The sequence below is a fragment of the Lepidochelys kempii genome, chromosome 20 (assembly GCF_965140265.1).
Source record: "Lepidochelys kempii isolate rLepKem1 chromosome 20, rLepKem1.hap2, whole genome shotgun sequence".
Taxonomy (NCBI): Eukaryota; Metazoa; Chordata; order Testudines; family Cheloniidae; genus Lepidochelys; species Lepidochelys kempii.
This window is the reverse complement of record NC_133275.1, coordinates 21,702,125-21,728,452: the sequence shown is the minus strand read 5'-3', so window position 1 is coordinate 21,728,452 and position 26,328 is coordinate 21,702,125. Positions and strand designations below refer to the sequence as shown.

The window sequence follows — 26,328 nt, the reverse complement described above, 5'->3', positions numbered from 1 at the left end:
GGAATTGTCTTAGTTAGCAGCAAGGGAGATTTAGATTAGATATTAGGAAAAAAATTTCTAACTCTAAAGATGGTTCAGCACAGGAACAGGAGACCTAGGGAGGTTGTGGAATCCCTGTTATTGGGGGGTTTTAAGAACAGGTTGGACAAACACCTGCTCGGGATGTTCTAGGTGCACTTGGTCCTGCCTCAGCGCATGGGGCTGGATTGTTTGACCTCCTGAGGTCCCTTGCAACTCCACATTTCTGTGTGAAGATTGTGTGAAGTGACGCTAGGTCCTCTGCGCCGTGGTCAGTATCCCCCATAGGTACTCAGCAAGGTAAATGATTATGGGGCTGGGAGAAGTGGTCGGGCAGAAGGAAGGAGAGCAGGGCATGCTGAGGAGACAGTGCTCTCATGTATGCAGTACTGTCGGTTGATAAGATATAATGCAACAGGACATGAGTCGACTTGGCTTCCTGTCTAAGTTCTTGAAGATAAGGAGGTTGCAAAGCTCAGAATCCTCAGAACTCGACCTGCCCTGACAGCGTCTGAGCCACCATGGGAACCCGAGGTGACATGTATCCATTGGGTGAGTGGAACAAAGTCCATGGGCTGAACTCGGGTGGGGCTAGGAGAGTCCAGAGGGGCCCACGGGTCTGTCTGCAGTGGGGCTGGAAGGTGACTGTTCCAGCTCGTGAGGACATAGTCGCCCTAGCTCTCATCTAGCTAGAAATAGAAGTGTTGCCATGGGGGCAGGAGGGGCTGGCCGGCCTGAGTGCGTACCTGTGGTCTTGGATGGGATCGTAGTCGGGGCAGGGAGCCTCTCCTGTTGCTTGCCCAAGCGTGGCCACGCTTCCATTTTTGGCATGCCAACTAGGTCAGAGGAAGCCCGGGTATATCTCCTTGAGCTCGAATTTACACCTAAGTGTAACGTGCAATTTCCTCCGCTCCCTCCAATGCTCATGTTACACCAACTGAGACTCCATTCAGATTCACTGAAACACCCTTAGATTTACCTGGCCAGATTCCTGGGGCTGGCTGAGATGGACTCATCTGAGATGGGCTCACTATGAGACCAGAGCGTGGAGGGGTCCCAGATGGCTTTCCACCACTTTCACAGGTACTGAATCCCAGGGGATAACTGCGGATCAGTCTGGTCCCTGGAAGCAGAGCAGCCCAAAGCCTTCCCTGATTCATCCTCAACTCTCTGTAGTCCCAAGGAACCATTCCAGCAGCTGGCAATAGCCAGAGGGTAGGACTACATTGGCCATACCGCTCACCTCTGGGAATGCCCACTGTGCCCGGGGGTTGTAACACAGAGTCATTACACAAGGGGAATTTCCAGGTAGCTGGTTGAACCAGCTTTCTGTCGTGGCACAGAGCTGGGGTTCTGAAATATTACTAGAGGAATAATAGTTCTTAATGAAAGAATTGACTTCATTGGATTTACACCAGAATCACAGTGGGGTAAATAAGCAAAGTTTGGTCCATAGACCTGCGCCAGGAGACACCATCTCTCTCTCTCTCTCTCTCTCGCTCTTTCTCTGTTGCTTATTTCTGTGTATAACATTTTTAAAACACTTATTTTTTTATTTCTCTCAAGTATTTCTCCTCATCATCCTGTTCCCCTCTCTACCACCAGGGAGCACTCAAGTGTCATTCGTTAAGTTCCAGGCTGGCAGAACATAAGGCTGTATGCGTTACCTAGGGAGGTGGTGGAATCTCCTTCCTTAGAAGTTTTTAAGGTCAGGCTTGACAAAGCCCTGGCTGGGATGATTTAATTGGGGATTGGTCCTGCTTTGAGCAGGGGGTTGGACTAGATGACCTCCTGAGGTCCCTTCCAACCCTGATATTCTATGATTCTATGTGCCGCGTTTGTGCCCATCATGAGAGTCCCACACAGAATGTGTCTCTGCCATGAAGCTGACACAGGCTTGGCAGCTCTCAAAGACGTTATCAGCCCTGTAAGGTGGGGTGGGGTCATTGGATCTGGGTCCTTAGGACTAGCTGAATTGTTTAGGTGGTGGTTAAATCTATTTCTGAAGTGTTCACCCATATATGCCAGGCTAATATATCACATGATCAATAGGTATGATTCACATTACATATATTAATATGGATAGTATGTGCTTAATGCATATAACATTCTCTTCTATATACACTTCCAGCAGTTACATGGCCTGGAATGGTGGCCTGTGTCTTTCTACAGTCTTGTTCACCTTTGCTAAGTATCCCATGATATCTCGCATTAGCCAGGAAACCTGTCAGGATCAGCACATATGTAGTAACAGGCAGGGAGTTACTCTCATGGGCATGTCCCAAAAATAAGGACAATATATACGGGACAGGCCTAGGAGGTGCGTCACGCTCTTGGTACCTGGAATTCCCGAGTCCAGAACAAAGAGCCAAGGGGTACCGTATGGTACCAGAAAAACAAGGTAGAAAGATGGTAGGTTGAGACTAGCCTCAGAGGAGGCATACAGTACCTCTTTCCTTGTAAACAGGTTGAGTATAAAAGGGACAGCTTTAGGGGTGTGACTTTGGACACAAGCCTTTGTAAGGTGAATTCAACACTGGTGCAGGAGATGGGTTCCCGGAAACTGGAGTTGTATTGAACCTCTGTTCCGGTGATATGATATTACTAAGGCTATGTTTTAGTCACAGGTATTTTTAGTAAAAGTCATGGACAGGTCACGGGCAGCCTGTGGCCCATCCATGACTTATATATATACCCCCAACTAAAACTTGGGCCGGGGGTCTGTGGGTGCTCTTCGGTGGTGGCCTGGGGGCACCATGGGTGCTGGAGGGACGTGGCCCGGGGCGAACCAGGGGTCCGGGGGGGGCAGCCCGGGAGGCTGTTGTAGGTTCTGGTGGGGAGGGAGGGAGATGGTAGCACATGGTCCAGGACCCCTGCTGAGGCTGGGCAGAGGGAGGGTTGGCGGGGCTAGCCGGAGCTGTCCCTTCAGCTCCTAGGGGGAGGGAAGGCTGGGGGACTCCACATGCTGCCCGTCCCATGAGCACCGGCTCCACAGCTCCCGTTGGCTGGGAACTGCAGCCAATGGGAGCTGCGGGGTCAGTGCATGCAGACAGAGGCAGTGCACAGAGTCCCCTGGCCCCTCTGCCTAGGAGCTGCAGGGACATGCTGGCCGCTTCCGTGAAGTCCCTGCCCCAAGGTAAGCAGCGCCCTGCACACCAACCCCCTGCCCCAACCCTGAGCCCCCTCCCACACCCAAACTACTGCTGCTGCTCGGGAGTTGGGGGTGTGCGGTGGCCCAAGACTGCCCTAGCCACTGCAGAAATCATGAGTCATGGAGGTCACGGAAAGTTACAGAATCCGTGACTTCTGTGACCTCTGTGACAGTCACCCAGCCTCAGCTATTACAGACTTTTAAGAATAAAACAGACCTATATTGGTTATTTGGTCTCTTGGGCATACTGCATAATGAACCAAAGTGTGGATGAGGAATTGACCATACGGTTTACCAACAGAAGGGAAAACCCAGATGTGACGCTACGCCCCGCATTCTTCATAGGATATTGTTATGATATCCATATGGCATAACAGATGTGTTCTATGCAAGATGAGTCATGCAAGGTATCATTGGAAAGGTTATGATTTACTGCATATGATTACCCTATTTGTACGCATGTATCAATGCTGAATCTGAAGTTAGGGATATTGACTACGTAACAATTACAAGAGGGTTTACACCTGGGGAACATCCACCGGACAGTAGGCAATCAACCTTAATGGACCATTGAAGACGGACAATAGAACTTGGAAGATGTTAATCTCCCACCTTCCTGAGAAGCTTCCTGGGATGCTGCCTTGACCCTGCAGGGTCATGTGATCATGTCACTTGGTACTGGACTATAGTATTTTTCCACTAATAGGGGGTGGGGATCAAACTGGGAAACAAAGGATTCCCACCGCCTGTAAATCCTATTTAAGGCAGGGTAGTGAGTAAATGAGGCTTCATTCTTCACTGAATCCCTGCCCAGGATGTCTGCTGGAAAGAACTTAGGCCCTGCCTACACTGGCAAGTCTAACGAGAGGTGTAGAGCTTTCTGCGCCAGGGGTACAGCGCCACGGTGCCCGTGTAGACACTCTGGCCGATTACAGCCCTGCGATTGGCCTCCGGGAGGTGTCCCACAGTGCCTGTTCTCGCCTCTCTGGTCATCGGTTTGAACTCTACTGCCCTGGCCTCAGGTGACCAACCGTCATCCTCATCCCGTAAATTCCTTGGGAATTTTGAAAGTCCCCTTTCAAGTGGGGGGCGCTGGGCAGTGGGCAAGGGGGTGCTGGGAGGCAGGGCACCTAAAAGTTAAAAGTGGTGGGGTTCCCCTGCCACCCGTGGCAGTTAAGAGCTTCCCGGCAGCAGGGGTACCCTGCCGCTCCTGGCCGCCTCCAGGCAGCGGGGCCCCCGGAGCTCCAAGCCGGGGGGCGGGGAACACCGCTGAGACCCTACACCTAGGGGCGCCCTAAGTATAAATCCGGCCCTGACAATGGGGGCTCCTGGTCTTTGTTGCTATTACACAATATGAAAGACCCAGTTGCCCTGGCCCAAAGTCCAGTTCCCAACTGGAACCAGTTAAAAATATTAACAGGGATCCCAGCTGGGGCTGATTTCCCAGAGCACCAGGTGTCTGCATTTTTAACTCCACCATCGTCAGGGCACTGACTGGCCCTTGGCCCAGGATTGGCAGGACTGGGGCGGCTGGGGGGGCGGGTGCAGCTGAGCGGTGGTTATCATCTGCCCATGGTGCCTTACCCTGTCTCTTTGCCTTCCAGGGCTCTGCATCGCCCTGTGCCTGTGGGGCACCGTGGTCCAGAATAATGGCGTACAAGGTAAAGCCGACTCCTCCTGGCTAACCTTCCCGAGCGCTCCCGGCTGCCCGGGGTCTCTGGCCTCCACCCCCTCCGGTCTCTTCCCTTGTGGGAGGAGAGCAGAGTCAGGGGTCTGGTGAGCTAGGAGCAGCCCCTTGGCGTGGGCGTCTTCGGGTGGGATTATAGAGCACGGTGGGTACGTGCAGGGGATAGGAGAAGGGGCCCTGTGTAGCCCTCACCCTCCCAGCCCCGTGGCCAGCAGAGAATAGACACTGGAGCCCAGGGCTCCACACTGGGAGCTGGAGTGAGGGCAGATCCCCATTGTAGCCAAGGGCCATATTATTGACCAGCCCAAATCAAAGCCCCTGATGGCTCAGACTTTAGAAGTGCCATTTGTACGTGCCCCCCTCCCTGAAATCAGGCTGAATTGAAACCTGGGATCCATGTGCCCAGCTGGGAGTGGCGTTTGGGATCAGGACTCTGCGCCCCAAGCCCAGCTCTGCTGCAAATCCCAAAATGGGATTTGGGCAAATTCCCATTGACCCACTGGGGTTCCCCGGTGCTGCACCCACCCTGCTCCATCTGCTCCCATCCCAAGCCCTGCAGCTGGCTAAGCTGCATTGGGATCCTTCCCCTCACGCTGGCCAGAGGGACGGATCCCAGTGGAGCCCCCAAACACCGGGCAGCTAAAGGATCCAGGAGCGCCCCCCGTAGGCCGATCACAATCTGGGTCATGGGAGGCAGCTCAGGATCCAGACTAGCCTCGCACCTGATTCCGCTCTCAGTCAATCCAGAGGAGAGCCGGGCAGGAATTTCCCAAGGAGCCATTTTTTGCCAGAAAATGCCAATTTGGTGGGAGAAATGTTTGGTTTTACTCGGGGGGAAAAATTGCAGTGGGGGAAGAGATGAAATAATTTTCAAAACGAAAAATTCCCGTTTTCCGGTTCGAAGCGAGGTTTGGGTTTGAAATTGATGCTAATCAGAGTAACGACGACAGCAACAAAAAGGAAACAAATTGGGTGAGATTGAAAACGTTTCACTTGAACCGACGCCCGGCTCCGGCAGCTCTGCCTGTCTGTGCCGGGGGCACCCCCGGGGAGCCAAGGCCTCCTGTGCAGCTGAGGGCAGCTTGTTGCCAGGCGGTGGATGGCGTCGGAGCTGTTTGCCAGGCGCCCAGGGATGAAAATCAGCAAATGGGGCGTGTGAAAGGAGTCGATCCCACTGTGGGGGGGGGCGGGGGGGCCGCTCTGCACTGGCTGACCCTGCCCAGCTGTTCCTGCCCCTGCAGGTACCACTGAGGACTGCAACAACCATGTGCTCTGCCCACCATATGCCAAGTGTGTGAACAACACCCACTGCACCTGCCTGGATGGGTACGGGCCAGGAAAGAATCACTTCTTCACCGACGTAACAGAGACCTGTGACGGTAACGGGGCTCCCACGTTGTCCTGGGGGGCTGGGACAGAGCAGGGCATTAAGGGCCGGAGCTGCCAACTCCATTGACTCCAGGGCCTGTGGAGGGTGCTCAGCCCGGCTGGGGAATGAGTGGGGGCAGGAGCGAGGATCCTGGGGATTGAACCAGGGGCCTCCAGAGTGAGCAGCAAGAGCTGCAGCAGCAGGAGCCAGGAGTCTTAGGCCCTGCAAATTGGGCACAGGGTGGGGGCCCCACGGATCCCTGCCCAGAGGAGCAGAATGGGGCAGCCCTGGCTACCCTCTCACCCACACCCCGCAGGGATCCAAGGAGGGAGGGGGCAGAGGAGAGGCAGCTTGTCATTCCCCAACCCCAAACAACAGGGAGCCTGGAGCCCCAGGGGGACGTCTCCCCACCCTCCCCTCACATGGGGGATCTGGGTGTTTGTGGGGCTGAACCCCGCCCCTCTGCCCCCGTACCTGGGACAGGAGGCTCAGGGGGCTGTTTACGACATTCCAGCAGCAGAAATGGGTAACTGAGAACCACGGCCTTAATCACTAACTGCTCAGGGCCCCGGTCTCCTGGGTCCCATTACCCAGCTTAGTGCAGGGGGCTCGGAGGTATGATACAGGGAACGTCTCCCTGCCAGGACTGTACAGAGCGTCCCCTCTTGCATTACAGATATTAACGAGTGTCTGGAGCCGAGCCCGGCAGACTGTGGAGGCAACACCTACTGCTACAACACGGCTGGATCTTACTTCTGCACCTGCGCCAATGGCTACGAGCCCCGCTCTGGGAAAGCCAACTTCACACACGCGAGTGAGAACACCTGCCAGGGTGAGCTCTCCCCTGGCCCCCACCTGCTGAGACCCCCCCGCACACACACAAATGCTCGTTCCAGGCCTGGTGCTGCACCGGGGCTGCTGCTGGCTTTGGCAGTGGCCCGAGGGTGTCAGCGAGGCTGTGAAGAGACGTGGCCCTCACCAGCTCCCGCAGAGCATGGGGCCGGGCTCACCCCTGTGCCCAGCACTTGGACAGGGAATAAACCCTCGGGGTTAGAAACAGACCCACGAGCAAACTCCACATGCTGCAGAGATGCCCTGGGGAGAGGACCCTGCTGGCCCCGGCACGCAGCATCTGAGCGGCTAGTGTCCCGCTGAGCCTGGGAAGTGGCCCCTGGAACAGCTCTGGGAATTGGGCTAAAGCGTTCTTGAATTCGCCCCTGGTCCCCTATTGCTTGAGCTTCTGCTGGGGGCAGGCAGCCATGCTCTCCTCTGGCCTCTAGGGGGTGCAGCTGCTAGTTCGAGGGACCCCAAGTTCCCTGCGTGGGCAGCGCTGTGAGGGGGCATGTGCTGTGACTGGCATTGCCAGCCCAGCCCCGGGCTTCCCTGAGACACCCTGGCTTCCAGCGGCATGGCTCGGGGACACACAGGCTGGCCAGCTCCGCACTCAGGGACACTCACGCTGGCCAGCTCCGCGTCGCTCCCCTAGGGCTGGGAGTTTGCCCAGGGCACAGACCGAGAGGTCTTTCTGGGCTCGCAGTCCAGTGGATTCGGAGACCCCTTTGCACTGGTGAAGCTGGTGCATGCACCAATGCAAGTCCCGGGGCAGGGGATACCCACATGCTGGTGTCCCACCGGGGGACGCTGGAACCTCCAGCTGCTAAATCGCTTTGTGCTGGTCCCTGCCTGTGCTCCCTGAGCCCCCGAGTCAGCAAACACATGCTTAGCTCCATCCCTGCACAGCTACGCACTTAATTCGGCTCCAGTGGGTCTTAAGTGCACGGCTGAGCTCGTGACGACAATCCCAGGCATTAAAAGAAAATCAGATTAGCTTAGAAAATCACGAGCTTTAGAAAGACTAGTGAGCAAGGGGGCGGCCTGTGGATTAAACTGAATTGAAAAAGGGGGAAATTCAAAGCAGATACAAGGAAATACTCCTCCTCCACCCGGGGCAGCATTAGCCTCTGGAACTCACTGCTACCGGGGCATGGAGGCTGTGAATGTCGGGTTTTAAAGAGGGATTGGTTGTTTCTATGGGGAACGGAGCTGTGCTAGTTAGAAACACAGCATCACATCCTCTCCCTGGCAGCCTGCAGCTTAACACAGGGTTATTCTTAGAATCCAGAACCCTAGCACACGCGGACCCCAAACGGAGAGAGACAAAGCAGGCTGCTCCTGAAGGCAAACAGGCACAACTAACCCCGCTGTGCTCTAGGCTGGCTCTTTGGCAGACACACTGCTGGAAACCCCAGATCACCTGCTTGTCACCCGAGCCCCCGAGCATGCAAGAAGCTCCGGGAAAGCCCCTTGCAGATGTAAAGTGAGAGCTTGTGATGCTAACACAGTTTTCAATACACCAGATTCTCAAGTGGCCGTTCCGCTGCCGGAGCAGCCCAGTGCGGCCGGAGCGCAGCTGGGAATCAGGCCTGTGATTGTTAAGCTCCCAGGGGCCCGGTCGCCTGGGTCCTGTCACCCAGCTCGGTGCAGAGGGTTGGGGGGGGGGGTGATACGGGGAACGTCTCCCTGCCAGGACCGTACAGAGCGTCCCCTCTTGTGCTGCAGATATTGACGAGTGTCGGGGCCCGAGCCCGGCAGACTGCGGACCCCACGCAAACTGCACCAACGTGCTTGGGAATTACTCCTGCAGCTGCACCGATGGCTACGAGCCCAGCTCTGGGAAAGCCAACTTCACGCACACGAGGGAGAACACCTGCCAAGGTGAGCTCTCCCCTGGCCCCCAGCTGCTGAGACCCCCCCCCCCCCCCCCCCGCACACACAAATGCTCGTTCCAGGCCTGGCACCGCATCGGGGCTGATGCTGGCTTTGGCAGTGGCCCGAGGCCGTCCGCGAGGCTGTGATGACACGTGACCCTCGCCTGCTCCTGCAGAGCATGGGGCCGGGCTCACCCCTGTGCCCGGTGCTTGGATGGGGAATAAACAGAGCCACAGAGCAAACTCCTTGTGCTGCGGTGATGTGCTGGGGAGAGGGGAGGGGACCCCCGCTGGCCCCCGCACGCAGCATCTGGGCTGCTAGTGTCCCCCTGAGCTGGGAAGGGGCCTCGTGTAATGTGCTCTGCCTCCTATGGGCCCTGGTGAAGAGAGAATAGCCACAGCCCAGTGTGCCCCACGCGCCCGATCCTCCCGCATGGGTCCTGCGGGGCAGAGAATCACCACAGCACAATGTGCCCCAGCCACGCCCCCGATCCTCCCCAATGGGTCCTGGGGGGCAGGGAATAGCCACAGCCCAGTGTGCCCCACGCGCCTGATCCTCCCGCATGGGTCCTGTGGGGCAGAGAATCGCCACAGCACAATGTGCCCCAGCCACGCCCCCGATCCTCCCCCATGGGTCCTGGGGGGCAGAGAATAGCCACAGCCCAATGTGCCCCAGCCACACCCCCGATCCTCCCCCATGGGTCCTGGGGGACAGGCAATAGCTGCAGTGCTGGGCACCCCGGCCTCGGCCCCTACATCAGGGGCTAGGAGCAAGGTGGGTGCAGGACCCCCACAGCAGCTCCACACCAGCTAGGGTGGCCCCTTTTGCAGGGTGGGGGCTTCTCGAGTGGCCATTCCGCTGCCAGAGCAGCCCAGTGCCGCCGGAGCATAGCTGGGAATCAGGCCTGTGATTGTTAAGCTCCCAGGGGCCCGGTCGCCTGGGTCCCGTCACCCAGCTCAGTGCGGAGGGTTGGGGGGGGGGGTGATACGGGGAACGTCTCCCTGCCAGGACCCTACAGAGCGTCCCCTCTTGTGCTGCAGATATTGACGAGTGTCGGGGCCCGAGCCCGGCAGACTGCGGACCCCACGCAAACTGCACCAACGTGCCTGGGAGTTACTCCTGCAGCTGCACCGATGGCTACGAGCCCAGCTCTGGGAAAGCCAGCTTCACACACGCGAGGGAGAACACCTGCCAGGGTGAGCTCTCCCCTGGTCCCCACAGCACCCTGCTCAGTCCCCCTGCACCCTCCCACACACACCCCTGCGCTCATTCCAGGCCTGGTGCTGCACCAGACGCTGCTGCTGGCTGCTGCAAAGGCACCCGATCCACTCACCGGGGCTGTGATCAGCCATGACCCTCAACTCCTGGGGGCCAGGATCTCCCCTGCCTCGGTCTTTGGATTGGGAATAAACCCCTAGGTTTGCGGGGAGGCGCCGGGGAGACTGGTGGGGACCCTCGCTGTCCCCAGCACAGAGAATCCAGGCTCCTGGAGCCCCCTGAGCCTGGGAAGGGCCCTCGTGTATGGTGCACACACAGCCCAGTGCTCTCTGCCTCTATGGGCCCTGGGGAGCAGGGAATAGCCCCAGCCCAGGGCACCCCGGCCACACCCCCAATCTGCCCCCTCCCTCACGGCTGGGAGCAGAGCCTTTTCCAGCTCCACACTGACAGGGAGCCCCCTGGATGGGAGGGTGTTTCCTAAGGGGGCCATTATGCCCACTTAGGCAACAAGGGCGTCCTGACCGGAGAAGGGGGCAGGGGGTTCCAAGCCCTCGTTTGCGACATTCAGCCGGTAGTTAGAGCTTGTACCAAGTCCCAGCCGGCCATTCCCATGGGAACTGCCCTTTACACCCCCGTTTGGGGGGCACAGAGCCCCGGGCCCATAGAACTGGGAGAACTCAGGAGCCCATTCGTTCAAACGCTTCCCCTGGCAGAGACCTCGCCCAGCCATTCCTGCGCCCAGCCCCAGCCCGCAGGGGATAACCCCAGCCAGTGTCCTGGGGCGGGTCGAGGCACAAGAAGAAGTCAGTGCCGCAGTTATCTCAGCCAGCGTCCCGGGGATTGTCCGGGGATAGCTGGTATCGGGAGCCGTGGGGAAAATCCCTAGGGCTTGCCCCCGGGGGGAATCGATCGCGATCGCTGTTCTCTTTGGAAGTGCACTGATTATTCCAGACCAGAGTGTCCGGATGGGGAGCTATTCCACAGGAGCTGTTACCGTCAATTTCCCCGTGTACTGAAGCCCCTGGAGACACCCAGTCTCAGCTCCCTGCAACTCGGAGCGAGTTTGGAAGCCTCAGGACACCCGTGTGCCTGAGGGAGGGGAGAGCTCTGGCCACCCCACCAAGAACCCAGCGCACGGCGCCGTCTTCAGCAGACAGAGCGTTGGAGCAGGGGGAAAGCGCGTTGGAGCAGCGGCTGTGGCTGGATGTGTGTACAGCACCTGGCACCATGGTGCCCCGGCTGCGGCGCTACCCGCTATAAACATCCCGATCGAACCCGGACGGGCGGGATAAGGATGCCGGAAGCTCCGTTCCCATCCCGCGTGGACTCTTGGAAGCCTTCGGGAGCGGAACCCGATCCTACGTTGTTCCCGGAGTAAAGCAGGGCTCTGGAAACACGGCGCCGCCGTGGTGCGTTCAGGAGAACCCGCGAGCGGTCGCAGGGTCGAGGAGGCAGAACTGGGCAGGACGCAGCCGGTCGGTTCTCCCAGGGTTCAGTCTGCCCCGGGAGCAGCTCAGCCTCTGAAGAGGCGAAACGGAGGCGCCGGCCAGGCTGAGACATAAGTAATGCTGGTACTTGCACAGTACAGACGGGATCAGAGCTGAGGCCCGTCTAGCCTGGTATCCCGGCTCCCAGGGGCCAAAGCCAGATGCTGCCGAGGACAGTGGAAGAGCCCAGCAGTGGCAGCCGGGGGATAGTCTGCCCTCACTTCCTGGTCTCCAATACTCAGGTGGGCTGAAGCCCACAGCAGGAGGTTCTCTCTCTTCCCAAACATTTGTGCCCTTTAACTCTGATCACTCCGGCTGTTATCATCCGTATGAATGTCCAGTCGCTCCTTGAATCGTTCTCAAGTCTTGGCCGCAGTGACTCCTGTGGTGAGGAGTTCCACAGGCTAATCGCACATGGCGCGAAACAGCCTTTCCTTGGCTCAGTTTCAAATTTCCCCTCTTCTAACTTCCCTGACTGGCCCCTGCTCTCGTGTTATGAGATGGGGAGAACAGAAGCTCCCCATCTCCCTTCTCTATACACGACTGACAGGGATAGACTCTTAGCAAGTCCCTGCTTACGTTCACTCTAAACTGGCAGTCCATCTTTTCAATCTCTCTCTTTAGAGGGCTTTTCCAGGCCCCTGATCATTCTCATTGTCTGTCCCTGAACCCCCTCTGGTTCTGCACTGTCCTTTGTGCAAAGGGGTGCCCAGGGCAGCTCATGGGTTGCAGAGGGGGTCACCCCATTGACTGATAAAGGCATTAGACTAGCCCCCATATTGTTCTCTATCCCCTTCCTCCAAAGCAGATCCCCATTTGTCCCTTCCAGGGGCGGACAGCTCATTCAGGCATTGCCATCTGCACTGATATTGCGGCACTGGGCATCGCCAGATCCGCTTGATAGCTTTAGCAAGCAGCAGGCATGTGTCCTGGCGGGGCTGCTTTTCCCTTCCCAGCTGGAGCGGCTCATTCCGGACAATAGCCAACTTGCTCCCGTTCGCTGACCCAGTAACTGAACTCCTGGCTCTAACCAGCCCCGTCTCCCCAGAGCACGGTGCATTTCGGACGCCTGGATTATCCCCCAGCAGCCAAGGTACAGGAGCGCTTTCTCTCTCCTTGCAGACATTGACGAGTGCCAGCGAAACGCCACAGTCTGTGAGCCCCATGGGAACTGCATCAACATGCCAGGGAGTTACAGGTGTAAATGCAGTTGGGGATTTGGGAAGAATCAGAGGGATACCTCTAAGATCTGCACAGGTAGAACGGGAGCTGGAAACAGTCATGGCAAAGGCATGAAGTTTCTGGCTTTTCTGCAGTGTTGCTAACGCGTGGTGTTGCCCTAAAGCCCCACCTCCTGGAGTCATGTGATTCCGTTTTTGGCTAAAATCAAAATTAGGGCATGGCCCACATGGGGGACGAAAACCTGCCAAACGTTACGCTGGGGTGACTGACAGCTCCCAAACCAGAGTCAAACAAAACAAAGCCAAAATGGATTTTTTCTTAAAAAAAAAATCTCGTGATTTTTTAAACCAATCTCGTGACTTTTTACAGCCTGGCTCAGGGTTTGGGGCTTTTCTTGATTGCTTGGCATTGGCGATGCTGTTAATGCATGGCCACTGAGCTTACCCAGGACCTCTGAAACTAACCCGCACGCATGGAGGGTGAAACTAACCAGGTTACCCTGAGGTCTCGCTTTTTCTCTGCGCCACACCTGGGCAAAGTGTCTGTTCTGACTCCCAGCCTGTCTTACAATTGGAAACTGAGCCCAGGGACTGAAGGTCGCCATGTCTCTTGCCATGCTGCTTAATTCCACCGAGGCTCGAGCGGAAGGCATTGGGGACATCATTAGAAGCTGCAACATCCCCCCAAACCTGCAGCTGCAATCAGAGCCCAAGATGCCCTTTCATAGCAGAACTTTGAAGAGGGGAAGGTCAGGTCTTTGCAAAGCAAACTGGGCTGAGACGGAGCCGAGGACTCTATGTTGGACAACCTTCAATAGAGCTTGGGCTCAGAAAGCCCATTAATTTCTGGAACCCCATTAACCTAACCCTCAGCAGCTGCTAAGGCTGGGGAAGGAGCTGGCATCACCAAGGAACCAGCTTGAGTCATTAGCAGGAATCAAACCCAGGACTTGTCTGTTGAAAGCACACAGCGCAGCTGCTGGAGCTAAGGGAGTAACTCCATTAGCTAGTCGTTGTAGCAGGTTGTTATCTACCGTGATAGAGCTCTGTCCTTGCCTCCGTGGGTCCCACATTTCCTGGTGGATTTCACTAGCCTCAGAGGCTCACCGTGACCCTCCACGTAACCCTTCTCTCTCTAGAGACAAGGGTCACAGTCTACTGAGCCATTTTCATCATAAGCCAGCAAGGGAGGTGAGGAGAAGTTATCCTTCCTTGCACGGTCTCTGTTGTCTCCCAGTCTCAGTGATTAATCAGGGGGCAAAGGTGTGGGGGGGGAGACCGGGCCCACCCTCTACTCCAGGCTCCAGCCCAGGGACCCTAATAGTATCAGCTATGGTAGCTGACCTTTTACAAACATGACACGTACAATTCCCTGGGCTACTTCCCAACAGCAGCCCTCACTTCCTCAAGCTCCACTTCACCCTTACCTCCGGGCCTCCTTCCTTGTGCCTGATATGGTGTGTACTACTCAGCCTTTCCAACAGCACAACTTTCTCCCACAGCTCCTGACATGCACCCCCACCTGACTAACTGGGAGGCTTTTAACTAGTTTCAGCCAGCCCCTGATTGGCTTCAGGTGTCCCAATCAACCTAGCATTCTCCCTGCCTTCTGGAAAGTTCTTAATTGGACCCAGGTGTCTTAATTGACCTGGAGCAGCTGCCATTTCACTATCCTGGTACCAGATATTTGTTTAGCCTGGAGCTAACATATCTATCTCCCACTACTTTTCTATAGCCATCTGGCCTTGCCCCCTCACACTACTTATGCGAACCAGCCACTAGAGCAGGACAAACTTGCTCTCTCCTTGTTCCAGGGCTCAGCGGCCGTCACTAGAGGCTGGCACATACAAGCCCCCTCACAGACATGGCGTAGGCCTGTTGCCTTCCAAGAGGTTTAACAATGGAGCAAAAGTTGAGTTTCCTGCCAAAGGAACAAGGGATTTTTTCCAGCCCTGATGCACTCCCAGCCGTGAGCCAGGAGACACACAGCTCCTCTCGGGGGGAGGAGGAGTGGCGGGCAGAGGGTAAAATCTGCATGGCAAGGCAGGGGAGACACATTCTTGGCCTTCTATGGAGGAAACAAGCTGAAAGAGACAGATCTAGTGGGTAGGGTATGAGACTGGGACTCGGGAGACTTGGGTTCTAGTTCCAGCTCTGTTACTGCTAGGTGTCCTTGGGCAATTCTGTGCCTCAGTTTTCTCTCCCACTTCTTGTCTATTTAGACTAGAAGCTCTTTATGGCAGTGTGTGTGAAGCACTCTGGGTGCTGCCTTTCTGCAAATAACGACCCAGGGGAAGAGGCATAGCGGGAAATAGCAAAATGCTGTCACGGGAAAGAGAGAGAAGGGGAGTCTGGCAAAGGTTGGACCCCCCGGTCTCGGGGTGAGGGAGGGGTTGCGCCGCAGGGATTGGGGCCCTGCAAATAGCAGGGAAGAAAGGAGAATAGAAGGGGGGGGTTAGATGGAGTGGACAGACTGACCGACAGACCTCGCCCCCTGCAATCGGTGGGGGGGTGCCTCCGTGGTCATTCGCCCCCAGCGCGCCCCCAGCCGTGCTGTGTATGACACCCCCCGCTTTCCCCTCTCAGACATCGACGAGTGCCGCAAGACCCCAGATATCTGCGGCCCCAACGCCACGTGTATCAACACTAATGGGAGCTACCGGTGTGAGTGCCGGGCCGGCTACGTCCCCTCCAACAGGAACACGACCCTGTGCCAAGGTGGGTCCTGCCGCTGGCGACATGGAGGGGGCACCTCGGGGGGCTGGGCAGGGCCTGGGGTTACACAGGCTGAGATCTTGCCCGAGGGGTCAGCAAGCTGGGAACCGGTCTGGGATGGGGCACCAGCCCCCCTGCTCCCCACCGACAGGGTCCCTCTGGGTCTCAGCCCTAGCAGGGGAGGGCTCAGCCTCCAGGCCCTCACCTCCCCCCAGCCCAGCCTGTCCGTCCACTGGGGTCTTTCCGGTTGTCTCAGAGCCACAGCCACCAGCATGGCCATGTCTGGCTCTGGGCGCGGAGCAGGGGCCTGGCCGGGGAGGGGGTGAGCAGGGCTGCCAGGGGCCGGGTGTCTCTTCCCTAGGGTTGCCAACTGTCTAATCACACAAACCCAAACTCCCTTCCCCGCCCCTTCTCCGAGGCCCCGCCCCACTCACTCCATCCCTCTCGCTCCCTCGCTCGCTCTCTCCCACCCTCACTCACTTTCACCGGGCTGGGACAGGGGGTTGGGGTGCGAGAGGGGGTGCAGGCTCTGGGCTGAGCCTGGGGAAGGGGGCTGGGGTGCAGGTGCGGGTGTGGGGTGCAGGCTCTGGGAGGGGATGTGGGCTCCAGGGGGCGGGGGGCTCAGGGCTGGGGCAGAGGGCTGGGGTTGCAGGTGGGGGTGAGGGGTGCAAGGTCTGGGAGGAGGTGTTGGCTCCGGGAGGGGGCAGAGGGCTGGGGCAGGGGGCGGGGGTGCCGGAGGGGGTGCGGGATGCAGACCTGGGAGGGAGTTTGGGTGCGGGAGGGGGCTCAGGTGGCGCTTACCTCGGGCGGCTCCGAGGCAGCAGTGCAGCGGGGCTAAGGCATGGGTGAAGGTGGGTTCTCCCCAGCGGGCAGAGGCGTCTGTACCCAGCAGGTCTCTCTGCAGAGTCGATGGAAACACGTCAAGAAGTCCCAGAGACAGGAGCAGGAGGGACAGCCAAAGCAGAGTGTAAATGGAACGTAGAGAGAGACATTGTGAGACGGGGACGAAGGGAGGGAGCTGCATGTTAAACTATTGGCAGTGCGGGACTGGCATGTGGACAGAGAGCAGCCATCGGGGCTGGGAAGAGAAGGGGATTTTCCCCCAGGCAGGAGTGAGTTGACATGAAAATCTGATATGAAAGCTCTAACGTCTGCTCCTCTCTACCCAGAACTCCAAGTCCCCAGCATGAACTCCAGTGCTGAGTTCGAGGGAATCAAAGAGACATGCAGGAATTTCTCTCTGCAGGTACATTTCAACCCATCATTCATTTGTTGGGGATTTTGCCCTGTGTTTTGTACCACCAATATGGAAACTCCCAGACAAAACCCTTTGCTCTTGGTATTACGGTGACCCCTGTAAACCCCATCCAAGATCAGGGCAATGCTGTGTTTGTTCCTTTCATCGCTGGGACTCGATCCTCCTCATCCCACTAGCAGAGCGGAAGAATTACTGCTCGTGTCTTGCTTACAACGCTCCTGCTAATACATCCCAGAATCAGGTTCGCTTTTTTTGCAACAGCGTTACCCTGTTGACTCATATTTAGCTTCTGATCCATTATGACCTCCAGATCCCTTTCCGCAGTACTCCTTCCTAAGCAGTCATTTCCCATTTTGTATGTATGCAACTGATTGTTCCTTCCTAAATGGAATACTTTGCATTTGTCCTTCTAGAATTTCATCCTATTTACTTCAGACCATTTCTCCAGTTTGTCCAGATCATTTTGAATTTTAATCCTATCCTCCAAAGCACTTGTAGCCCTCCCAGCGTGGTAATATCCACAGACTTTATAAGTGTACTCTGTATGCCATTATCTAAATCATCGATGAAGATATTGAACAGAACCGGACCCAGAACTGATCCCACTCAATATGCCCTTCCAGCTTGACTGTGAACCACTGATAACTCCTCTTTGGGAACAGGTTTCAGAGTAGCAGCCGTGTTAGTCTGTATCCGCAAAAAGAAAGGGAGGACTTGTGGCACCTTAGTGATGAACAAATTTATTTGAGCATAAGCTTTCGTGAGCTATAGCTCACTTCATCGGATGAAGTGAGCTGTAACTCCCAAAAGCTTATGCTCAGATAAATTTGTTCATCTCTAAGGTGCCACAATTTCTCCTGTTCTTTTCTCTGGGAACAGTTTTCCAACTAGTTATGCATCTACCTTAGAGTGACTCCATATAGGTTGTCTTTCCCTAGTTTGTTTATGAGGTCCCGTGAGACAGTGTCAAAAGCCTTACTAAAGTCAAGATATACCATGTCTACCACTTCCCCCCTATCCACAAGGCTTGTTACCCTGCCAAAAAAAGCTATCAGGTTGATTTGACAAGATTTGTTCTTGACAAATCCATGTTGACTGTTACTTATCACCTTATTATCTTCTAGGGGTTTGCAAATTGATATCGGACCTTTTAAAACTTCTGTAGCTTTCCTAGTGGCTGGTCCCCAGACTTACACACCCATTGTCTTCCTGCAGAGAGCACTGAATCTACAGACCATATACTCGGATTTCTTCTACTGATTTTCATGCCGTTTCTTTCCAATATGCGCCTCCATGTCTCTCTGCATCATCTTTCACTTCCTCTTTCCTCTCCCACACGAGCACTACATCACCTGCAATTGGCACGTCCCAGGAGACGACTCTCTGGCTGCTTTCTGTCAATGCATCCAGCACCGACGTGAACAAAAAGGAGCTTAGTCCCAAGTCTTGATGTATTCCAGCTGTTACTAGAAATTGTTCCCTTTCTCCACATGAACCTCTTACTGTAGCAACAGCACCATCGTATATGTCCTGGACACGTCTGATATAAAAGCTTTATTCACTCAATGAGGGGTGTCAGGATCAGACCCCTGCATAAGGCAAACACCAACGTCGGTCGCCTTTCAGCCCCTGGAGAGCTCACCCCTGCCCTGGGTCTCTCTGCAGGTAAAGCGGAGCAGCGGAAACAGCAGTTGTTGCAATTTCTTTAATTCGACCTTAGAGATTCTGACGTCCACGTGTGGAGACGGGAGTGCGACGTTATCACTGGAGGTGAGAGGCTCCGTCCCTTGAATGTGCTCTGCGGGCTAGTGCCCCTGAGTGTGCCCCAGAGCCCTGCGAGCTGCTGTGCCGGGTTAGGAGTCTCACTGGGGGGCGGGGAGACATGTAGATCCTCTTCAGAAAAGACCTGTGCCCTCCACTGCTGTGGGGCGGGGGGTGCACCCTCTAGTGGTGTTTGTCTGTGTCTGCGTGCACATGCCCTCCAGGGGGGTGAGAGCACGTTTGTGTTTGTCCACCCACATGCGCCCTCTAGTGTTCAGACCTGTTGTTGTTGATCAGAGGTGCTATACTGCTAACGCTTAATGGGGATCCTCCTTCAGCTCATCTGTCATGACCTGAGTTTTTCAGGCAGCAGGATCTGGGCTCTATCCCTGCCCTGCCAGACATTTCTGAGCAGCTGCTGGATGCAGCACAGAGACAGCCTAGGAAGCCATCGGCTTGTGACAATGTTGTTCCCTGGCATCTGTAATGGAGGGATGGGGGAGCAGGAGCGAAGAAGGAACGACAAAGGGTTCTAGCCCCAGTTGGCTTCAGGTCCCAGTGGGGCCCCAAGTCAGCCTCAGTGAACCCCCTTTGTAAAGGGCTCCCCTTCTGAGAGTACTGCAGCCCCCGAAACTGGGAGAGGCTGTGATGCCCGATGTCCCTTGGGAATACATAAATACCCCGGACTCCTCACTCCCAGGGCTTTTCCTTTCCTGTCCCCAGGACGCGACTCGCTCTTTCAACTCCCTCCTGAACAGCACCTCCCTCTGGGAGGTCAGAGACAAGCAGGAGGTGGGGTGGGCCGTGACGGTCCTGCTGCAGAGCGTGGAACTGGCCGCACTGGCCGCTACGCTCCAGTCCCCGGAGAGGACAACACAGAACGTGACGACAGAGTCTCTGGGTGAGGGGGGACGTGTGGCTCTCAGCGCCACCTGCTGGCTGCTGAGAGACACGGGGTTGTACACTGTGCCCCAAATCCACTGGAAGTTAGCGCCTGTATACCGCTGTGGATGTGAGCCTGAGGTCAGTACAGACAGAGAACAGCACTTCCCCTGCACCAGGAAATAGAACCCAGCCCCCCCAGTAACAGCAATGCCCGAGAAGGGTTGAAATGTAATATTTGGCATTCCACCACGAGGGGCCGCCACGCTGAGCCAGGCACCTGCCTCCACCCCCACTACTCCCCCGGGAGACACAGCCAGAATGGGGGGAGGGGATATGGGGGGGTGATCAATGGAACTCACGGGGGGGGCTCCAAACTTCCCCCTCCCACAGTGCGGAAGAGCCCTGAAGCCCCCCAGCTCCAAGTGGAGGGGGAGGGGGGAGGGTCTGGCCGAGAATGGACAGATTCCCAGTGAAGGGGTTTCACAGCGAGGGGCTCTGTCATTCCTCACCCCCACCCCCCACAGCTATCCAGACGCGGCTCGTCACTGGGGACTGCAGCCGGGACAGCGAGGTCTTCACGCTGAGAGCTCACAACGACACGATGGGAGTGCACTGTGATACAGTCACCGGGGCAGCCACACACGGTACCATCCTGGGGATGGCGACACCCACGGCCCAAACCACGGCACAGAGCAGTTCCCGGGCAATGAACCCCAGTCTGGGTTCCCCCGTTCCTCCCTCCCTCCCCATGGATCCCCAGGCCAGGCCCTGGCCTCTGTCTCCAGCCCTGGAGTTCTCCTTGCTGACTGACCAGTGGTTCTCAGGCTGTGGCCCATGGAGCTGACACCTTCCTTCCTGGCCGTCCCACAGCTTGAGCCCCAAGCAGTGAGCAGTTGGGGGCACAGAGGGGAGACAGCTCATGAGAGGGGCTCTGGTATGAAGTGGGCCCAGCGAATGGAAAGGGCAGGGATGCCCTAGTCTAGCTAGACTCCCAAATGGAGATATGGGGAACTAGGGTAATGTGTACCCCTACCCTCAGCAGCCATATTCAGGGCCCTGAATGATCCAGCACCAGGGGAACCTCATCCCTGGCCAGCCCCTCTCCTGCTCTCACTGAGAAAAACTATCTTCATCTCAGGTTTCAGAGTAACAGCCGTGTTAGTCTGTATTCGCAAAAAGAAAAGGAGTACTTGTGGCACCTTAAGTACTCCTTTTCTTATCTTCATCTCTGCATCCTGCAGCTAGATGTTTCCAGCCGGATGTGCTCCTGGAGGCCCCGAGGGAGGAGGTAGCACGGTCCAGTGGGTAAATCTTGAGTTGTGGCCAGGATCCTGGGTTCCATTCCCAGATCTGCCACAGACTCACTGTGAGCCCTGGGCACCTGGCCGGCTCATTCTTCGCCATAACGTCTCCAGCTCCCTAACGAGGGATCATCTCCTCTCCCAGCAGGTTTGGGGGCTGCTGCTTTTATTTCCTACTCCACCCTGGACTCCATCATCAGTGCGAGACATCTCAGCGAGGGAAATCTACCGGCTTGTGGGAAGCTGGAGAAGAGTCATCTCAACTCCAGGGTGGTGAGCGGGGCCGTCGGAGACGGGAGACCCATTAACCTCTCCAGACCCGCAAACTTCACCCTGCGCCACAGCCAGGTGCGTGGAGGAAGATCCCCTCGCTTTACTCCATATCTGGGCCTCTAGAGGGGCATATACAAGGCACAATCTCCTGTCCGGCATTTGGACTGTGCTGCCTTTCTGGCTCCCGATGGTCCTAAGAAGCAGAGGCCTCCTTAATCCGGACGCGATGGGGCTGTTTGACTAGAGAAGGAGAATAGGGGTCGCACCACGACACACGGCCGTGCAAAGTGCTCTAGGGTAACAGCTCCACTTAGCTCACCCCTGAGCCGGAATAACTGGCCAGCCGCTTTCTACAGATAGTGGAGTTCAGGAAATCAGCATGAAACACTGTGATGCGGTGATGCAGTGGTTAGGGTGCATATGTGTTTGTGTGCGCACCGCACTGCCCCCTGCTGGCTGCAGTTAGAAATCCTCGGCCAATGGCCACGTTTCGTTTAGTGCTAACGGCTGGCAAGGATTTATTTCCCGTTCGCTCCAACAGCAGGGCCTGTGCGTTTGGAGCAGCAGAATCTGTGCTCTCTCTCGGCTGTCACTGGTTTGGCCCCAGTGGGTGCTGGGGCTGCGTGGGGAGAGCCGTGGAGCTGTAGGTGGCCTCGGGTTTGCTGTAGACATGTGATAACACAAACGATGTTCTGTGGTCCCGTGAGGACGAGGATGATTCTGTTGTGTTTCCAGGACAAAAATCAGGAGGAAGAGGCTCTCTGCGTCTACTGGAAAGTAGTGGCCGAGAGCGGCAGCTGGTCTCCGGACGGCTGCACCGCCGTGCACACGAACAGCACTCACACCACCTGCCGCTGTGACCATCTCTCCAGCTTCGCCGTCCTAATGGCTCCCACCACAGTGACGGTATCTCACCGTGAGACTCGGATCACAGGGCTGGAGCCTGAGCTCCGCGCTCAGCCATGGGCAAAGCTCTCCCTGGAGCGACTGGAGGCTTTGCTGGGGGAAAGGCTGAGTCGGAGCCCAGGGGGCTGGGCTGGGGTCACTGGTGAGTCTCCCTTTGCTGTGTTACAGGAGAGCGACCCACTGACCCTCGTCACCTACGTGGGACTGGCCCTCTCTCTGCTGTGCCTCCTCCTCGCCATCCTCACCTTCCTCCTTTGCCGCTCCATCCGCAACGTCAGCACCTGCCTCCACCTGCAGCTCTGCCTCTGCCTCTTCCTGGCCGACCTGCTCTTCCTCACCGCGGTGACCCGCACCGGCAGTCGGGTGCGGCCTGATTCCTCCACTCGCTGCAGAGCTGGGGTGTGTGGCTTTCAACCCCTTTATGCTCCTTGGATTCTGGGCTGTGCAGGACACAGGGGGGATTCCCAGGGGGGTGTTTCCACCCTGTTTTGTCCCTTCACACTGGGCACAGTGGTCTGAGTGTCCCCAGTCTCTGGAGTTCAGCCAGTTCTATCCGTATATCAGAGTGTCCCTTTGCCTCGATTCCTCTCCTACGTGACTTCCCATGGTCACCCAGGGACTCTGTGGCAGGGCTGGGAGCAGAACCTGGATCCCCTGAGCCCTGATCCCCTGCTCTAACCACTAATCTCTGCTCCCTTCCTGCACCAGCAATGTGCACCCGCAGGACCCTCCATAGACCAAGGAACCTGCCGTCTCTGGGTCACGGAGCACTGTAACTGAAGAACTGTGCTAACAAGAATCCCGGTGTAACCCCCCCCCGCGCAGGTCTTCCCCATACTCAGCATTTCCCTTCCCCACTGCAGTGTCGCTGGGCTCTCTGTCTTCCCCAGGTGGCGTGTGCTGTCATAGCTGGCTTCCTACACTACCTCTTCCTGGCCTGCTTCACCTGGATGTTCCTGGAGGGGCTGCACCTCTTCCTCACCGTCCGGAACCTGCAGGTCGTGAACTACACCAGCGCCAGCCGGTTCAAGAAGAGATTCACGTACCCGTTCGGCTACGGAGTCCCAGCCCTGGTGGTGGCTATTTCTGCAGCGGTGAATCCTGGAGGCTACAGAACTGCCAAATAGTACGTGCAGAGCCCATCCCGAAGGGGAGCTGGGATGTGGCTTCCATGCGGTTGTCCGGCTCACTCCAGGTCTGACTTGAACCGAGATTTCCCTGCTCACCCTGCCTGGCAGCTGACTGTCCCCCTGGGACCCTCCCCATCCCCAGGGACACTAGGCTGCCCCGAGTGCTGTAGTTGAGTTGCCCACCTGTCAGACATCTACACTCCTCGCCCCACTGATGATGCGGAAGAACAAGTCAGAAAGATCCCAGCTTGACTCCCAGGTCCCAGGCTGGGTTTGTGGGGCTGGTGGGTAGGAAACAAACACACCTTCTTACTGTGTGCAATCCCTGAGGGTCCCCTCTCTAAAGTGAGCGACTCCACTAAAACAGGGTGTGGCGTGTTCTCGACACCCCAATCTAGATCCTCATCTCGTGTTTTCAGGGTAGCTCCACTTCCTGAGGTAGATGGGGATGGTCATTAGCCTGCTGCCCGCAAGAGAGTCGGCCATGTCACAGGCAGGCCGAGATCCATCTCGCTTTTCAGAGCCAGCTGCCCTGTGACACCCCCTCTGTACCCCGGTGCTGAAAAAGGGTAGTAATCCCGTTAAAGTCACCTTCTTCTTCCTCCCTGCCTGCAGCTGCTGGCTCAGCCAGGACAGAGGCTTTCATTGGAGCTTCCTGGGTCCAGTCTGTGCCATAATCCTGGTGGGTACCTCACAGAACCACAGGGCCCCATTCTCCTCTCACCTCTGTGACCCCATTGATTTCAGTGAAGCAGGTAGTAGAATGTGGCCCATAAAACACAAGGAAAGACCCAGTTAGGTCCCGCCTGGCTCATCTGCTGTGGTTAGTCCCGGGATTAGTCCCTGAGCTGTATCCCCAGGCCTACAGCCTTTATTCGGGCACAGCTCCCATGGAAGTCAGTAGGAGTTTTGCCAAGTGAAGACAGCAAGAGTGTGATCTAGTCTAGTTAATGACCTAAGGAACGAGGAAAGGAGAGGGCTACACTCTGCAGTGGTTGTTGTAGGGGGGGAAACAAATGTCCCAACATATTCCCCCATAACCCCTGGGGAAGTTGCGGGGAGGGGAATTTGTTACAGCCTGAAAATGGCAGGAAGTATTCTCGAGGCAGGATCTGGAGTCTCTGAGCCAGATCCTGCTCTCAGTTACACCAGTGTAAACCCAAAATAACTCCTGACTCCACTGGAGAGGCTCCATATTGAACTCTGAGCAGCATCTGGCCTCTGAGATCCCATTGATCCATCTCAGCCCTGGCTGTGCTGTCAGCTCCACGCATGGGGAGGGACTGAGAGCTGCCAGGAGAGGGGATGATTCCCACAGGAGGGAATGAGCAGTCCCCATTTCTGCAATGTTAGGCTCGGTCCCCTGGGTTAGTTCTCTGCCTCAGCTGGGGTCACCAGCCCCAGATGGGATGTTTTACAGGAAATATTTCCCACTGTTCCCACAGATAAATATAACATTCTTTGCCCTTACCCTGTGGATCCTGAGAAACAGACTCTCCTCCCTCAATGCAGATGTGTCCACCATCAGAGACCACAGGTGAGAAGGCATCGAAACAATCCTGGAGGGTCAGATGTCTTGGTTTGGAGGGTCCTTGGCACTGGGAGGGAGGGAGGGATTGCAGGATGGGAACAGCATATCTAGGATCCATGGGAACAAATTCCCACAGTGTTTGCTTTGACAGTAACTCTGTTCCACATAGGAAAGCTGGGGCTGGTAGTTCCACCCGACTCTGTCCAGATCCTCCTGATGCAATTGCTCTCCATAGGGTTATTGTAACGGGATCTCTCCATCTGCCTTTATCCAGGTTACTGACCTTTAAAGCCATTGCCCAGCTCTTCATTCTGGGCTGCACATGGAGCCTTGGTCTCCTCCAAGTAGGACCAGCAGGCACGGTCATGGCGTATTTATTCACCATCGTCAGCAGCCTGCAGGGACCCTTCATCTTCCTGGTGCACTGTCTCCTCAATCGGCAGGTAACGCCCACGGCCCGTCAGCGCCCACCCAGCGCCTTCACCGGCCTCGCGGTGGCCATGTCTGATCTCCTCAGAGTTAGTTGCATAGTGCAGTGACCGTGTCCCTCACTCTCCAGGTGAGAGAGGAGTACAGGAGATGGATCAAGGGCTTCCGAACGTCCAGCACGAAATCTCAGACGTCCGATCTATCCATGTCTGCTGTCCCCACCACCAGCACCAAGACGGTAAGAGGTCCTCTGCTCTATTCCAATACCAGCCTGTGAAACAGTCATCTCTAGCTGGGTCTCATTCCTGCCGTAAAGGTGCTTTGCCCCCCGAATGACTCAGGATTGGTTATGAGCCAGCTGGGAAAGTCACTGGAAGTGTAAGTGAGTCGGTCACTATCGAGGAGTATCCTAGATGTCTTAGGCACCAGAACAGAATGCCCTGTCCTGGCCCCTCCGCATTTCCTTCCCGTGGCTCTCCTGAGAGCTCCAGGGGTCGCTCACTGTGGACGAGGCAGGCATTGGCTCTTGCAATGTAATGATCTGAATATATCAGATTGTCCCTGGGACTGAAACCTTATCAGTGCAGACGAACCATCCCCAATGAGCAGTCAGCACCGTGAAGAATTTCCCTTGGCTCCATTATCCCTGTGGGTCAGGATCCAGGGGCTTTGTGTGTCGCCTCCCAGAGACAACCCGCCAGTTTGCACATTCCACTCTCCGTGGCCTTGGAACCTATTGTCATTGTCCTGCTTTTCTTGCCAGGAGTAACCCTTCTGCCAGGTGGAGGCGGCAACAACCAGGGCCGGGTTCAATACCTAGCAGTTCCAATACAAAACAGAACCAGCTGGAGCCCCCTGTGATGTTGCACTCCGTACGCTTTATGGAAATATGCTTATGAATATGACATAACTGGAATATGCTTTACGCTAAATACCCCTTGTAGGGTGTATTTAGAAAGCTTGTAATCTACTAAGTGTGTTCATCCTATTTGTTTGCATGTTTTATTTCTATATCTGGAGTTAGGGGAATAAGATATAAACTTGTATCACTGATGAAAAACGTTAAGTGGAGGCCATTAAGGGTGCTCCAGAAACAATCAGTCGTAAATGGCCTTAGTTACTTGAAAGCCTTCCTGTGTACGTGTGGGCCAGCCCACGGGGAATGGAGACTAGGGGTCTTACAGTGACATGTGACCATGTCACCTGGTAATGGAATCCATCTTAAACCTGGTACTTTTCCATTTAGAAGGAGGGGTGGGGACCCAGACAGACAAAAGATTCCCGCCTTGTGCCAAAGCTATAAAGGGTGTGGAGCAGGA

The 26,328-nt window shown here is 56.2% G+C and overlaps 1 protein-coding gene across 1 annotated transcript; it reads left to right on the top strand.

Moving 5' to 3' along the window:
* Positions 1 to 517: 517 nt before the first annotated feature.
* LOC140901070 (adhesion G protein-coupled receptor E3-like) lies at positions 518 to 25,778 on the top strand. The gene is made up of 20 exons (XM_073319227.1): positions 518 to 570; positions 4,774 to 4,830; positions 6,098 to 6,235; positions 6,902 to 7,057; positions 9,975 to 10,130; positions 12,762 to 12,896; positions 15,407 to 15,538; positions 16,705 to 16,781; positions 18,459 to 18,563; positions 19,278 to 19,455; positions 19,964 to 20,083; positions 20,886 to 21,088; positions 21,749 to 21,919; positions 22,088 to 22,318; positions 22,810 to 23,045; positions 23,665 to 23,731; positions 24,495 to 24,586; positions 24,855 to 25,023; positions 25,140 to 25,247; positions 25,773 to 25,778. Exons 1-20 carry the CDS (start codon positions 540 to 542, stop codon positions 25,776 to 25,778), a joined length of 2,568 nt encoding a protein of 855 aa, XP_073175328.1. The 5' UTR covers positions 518 to 539.
* Positions 25,779 to 26,328: the final 550 nt, after the last annotated feature.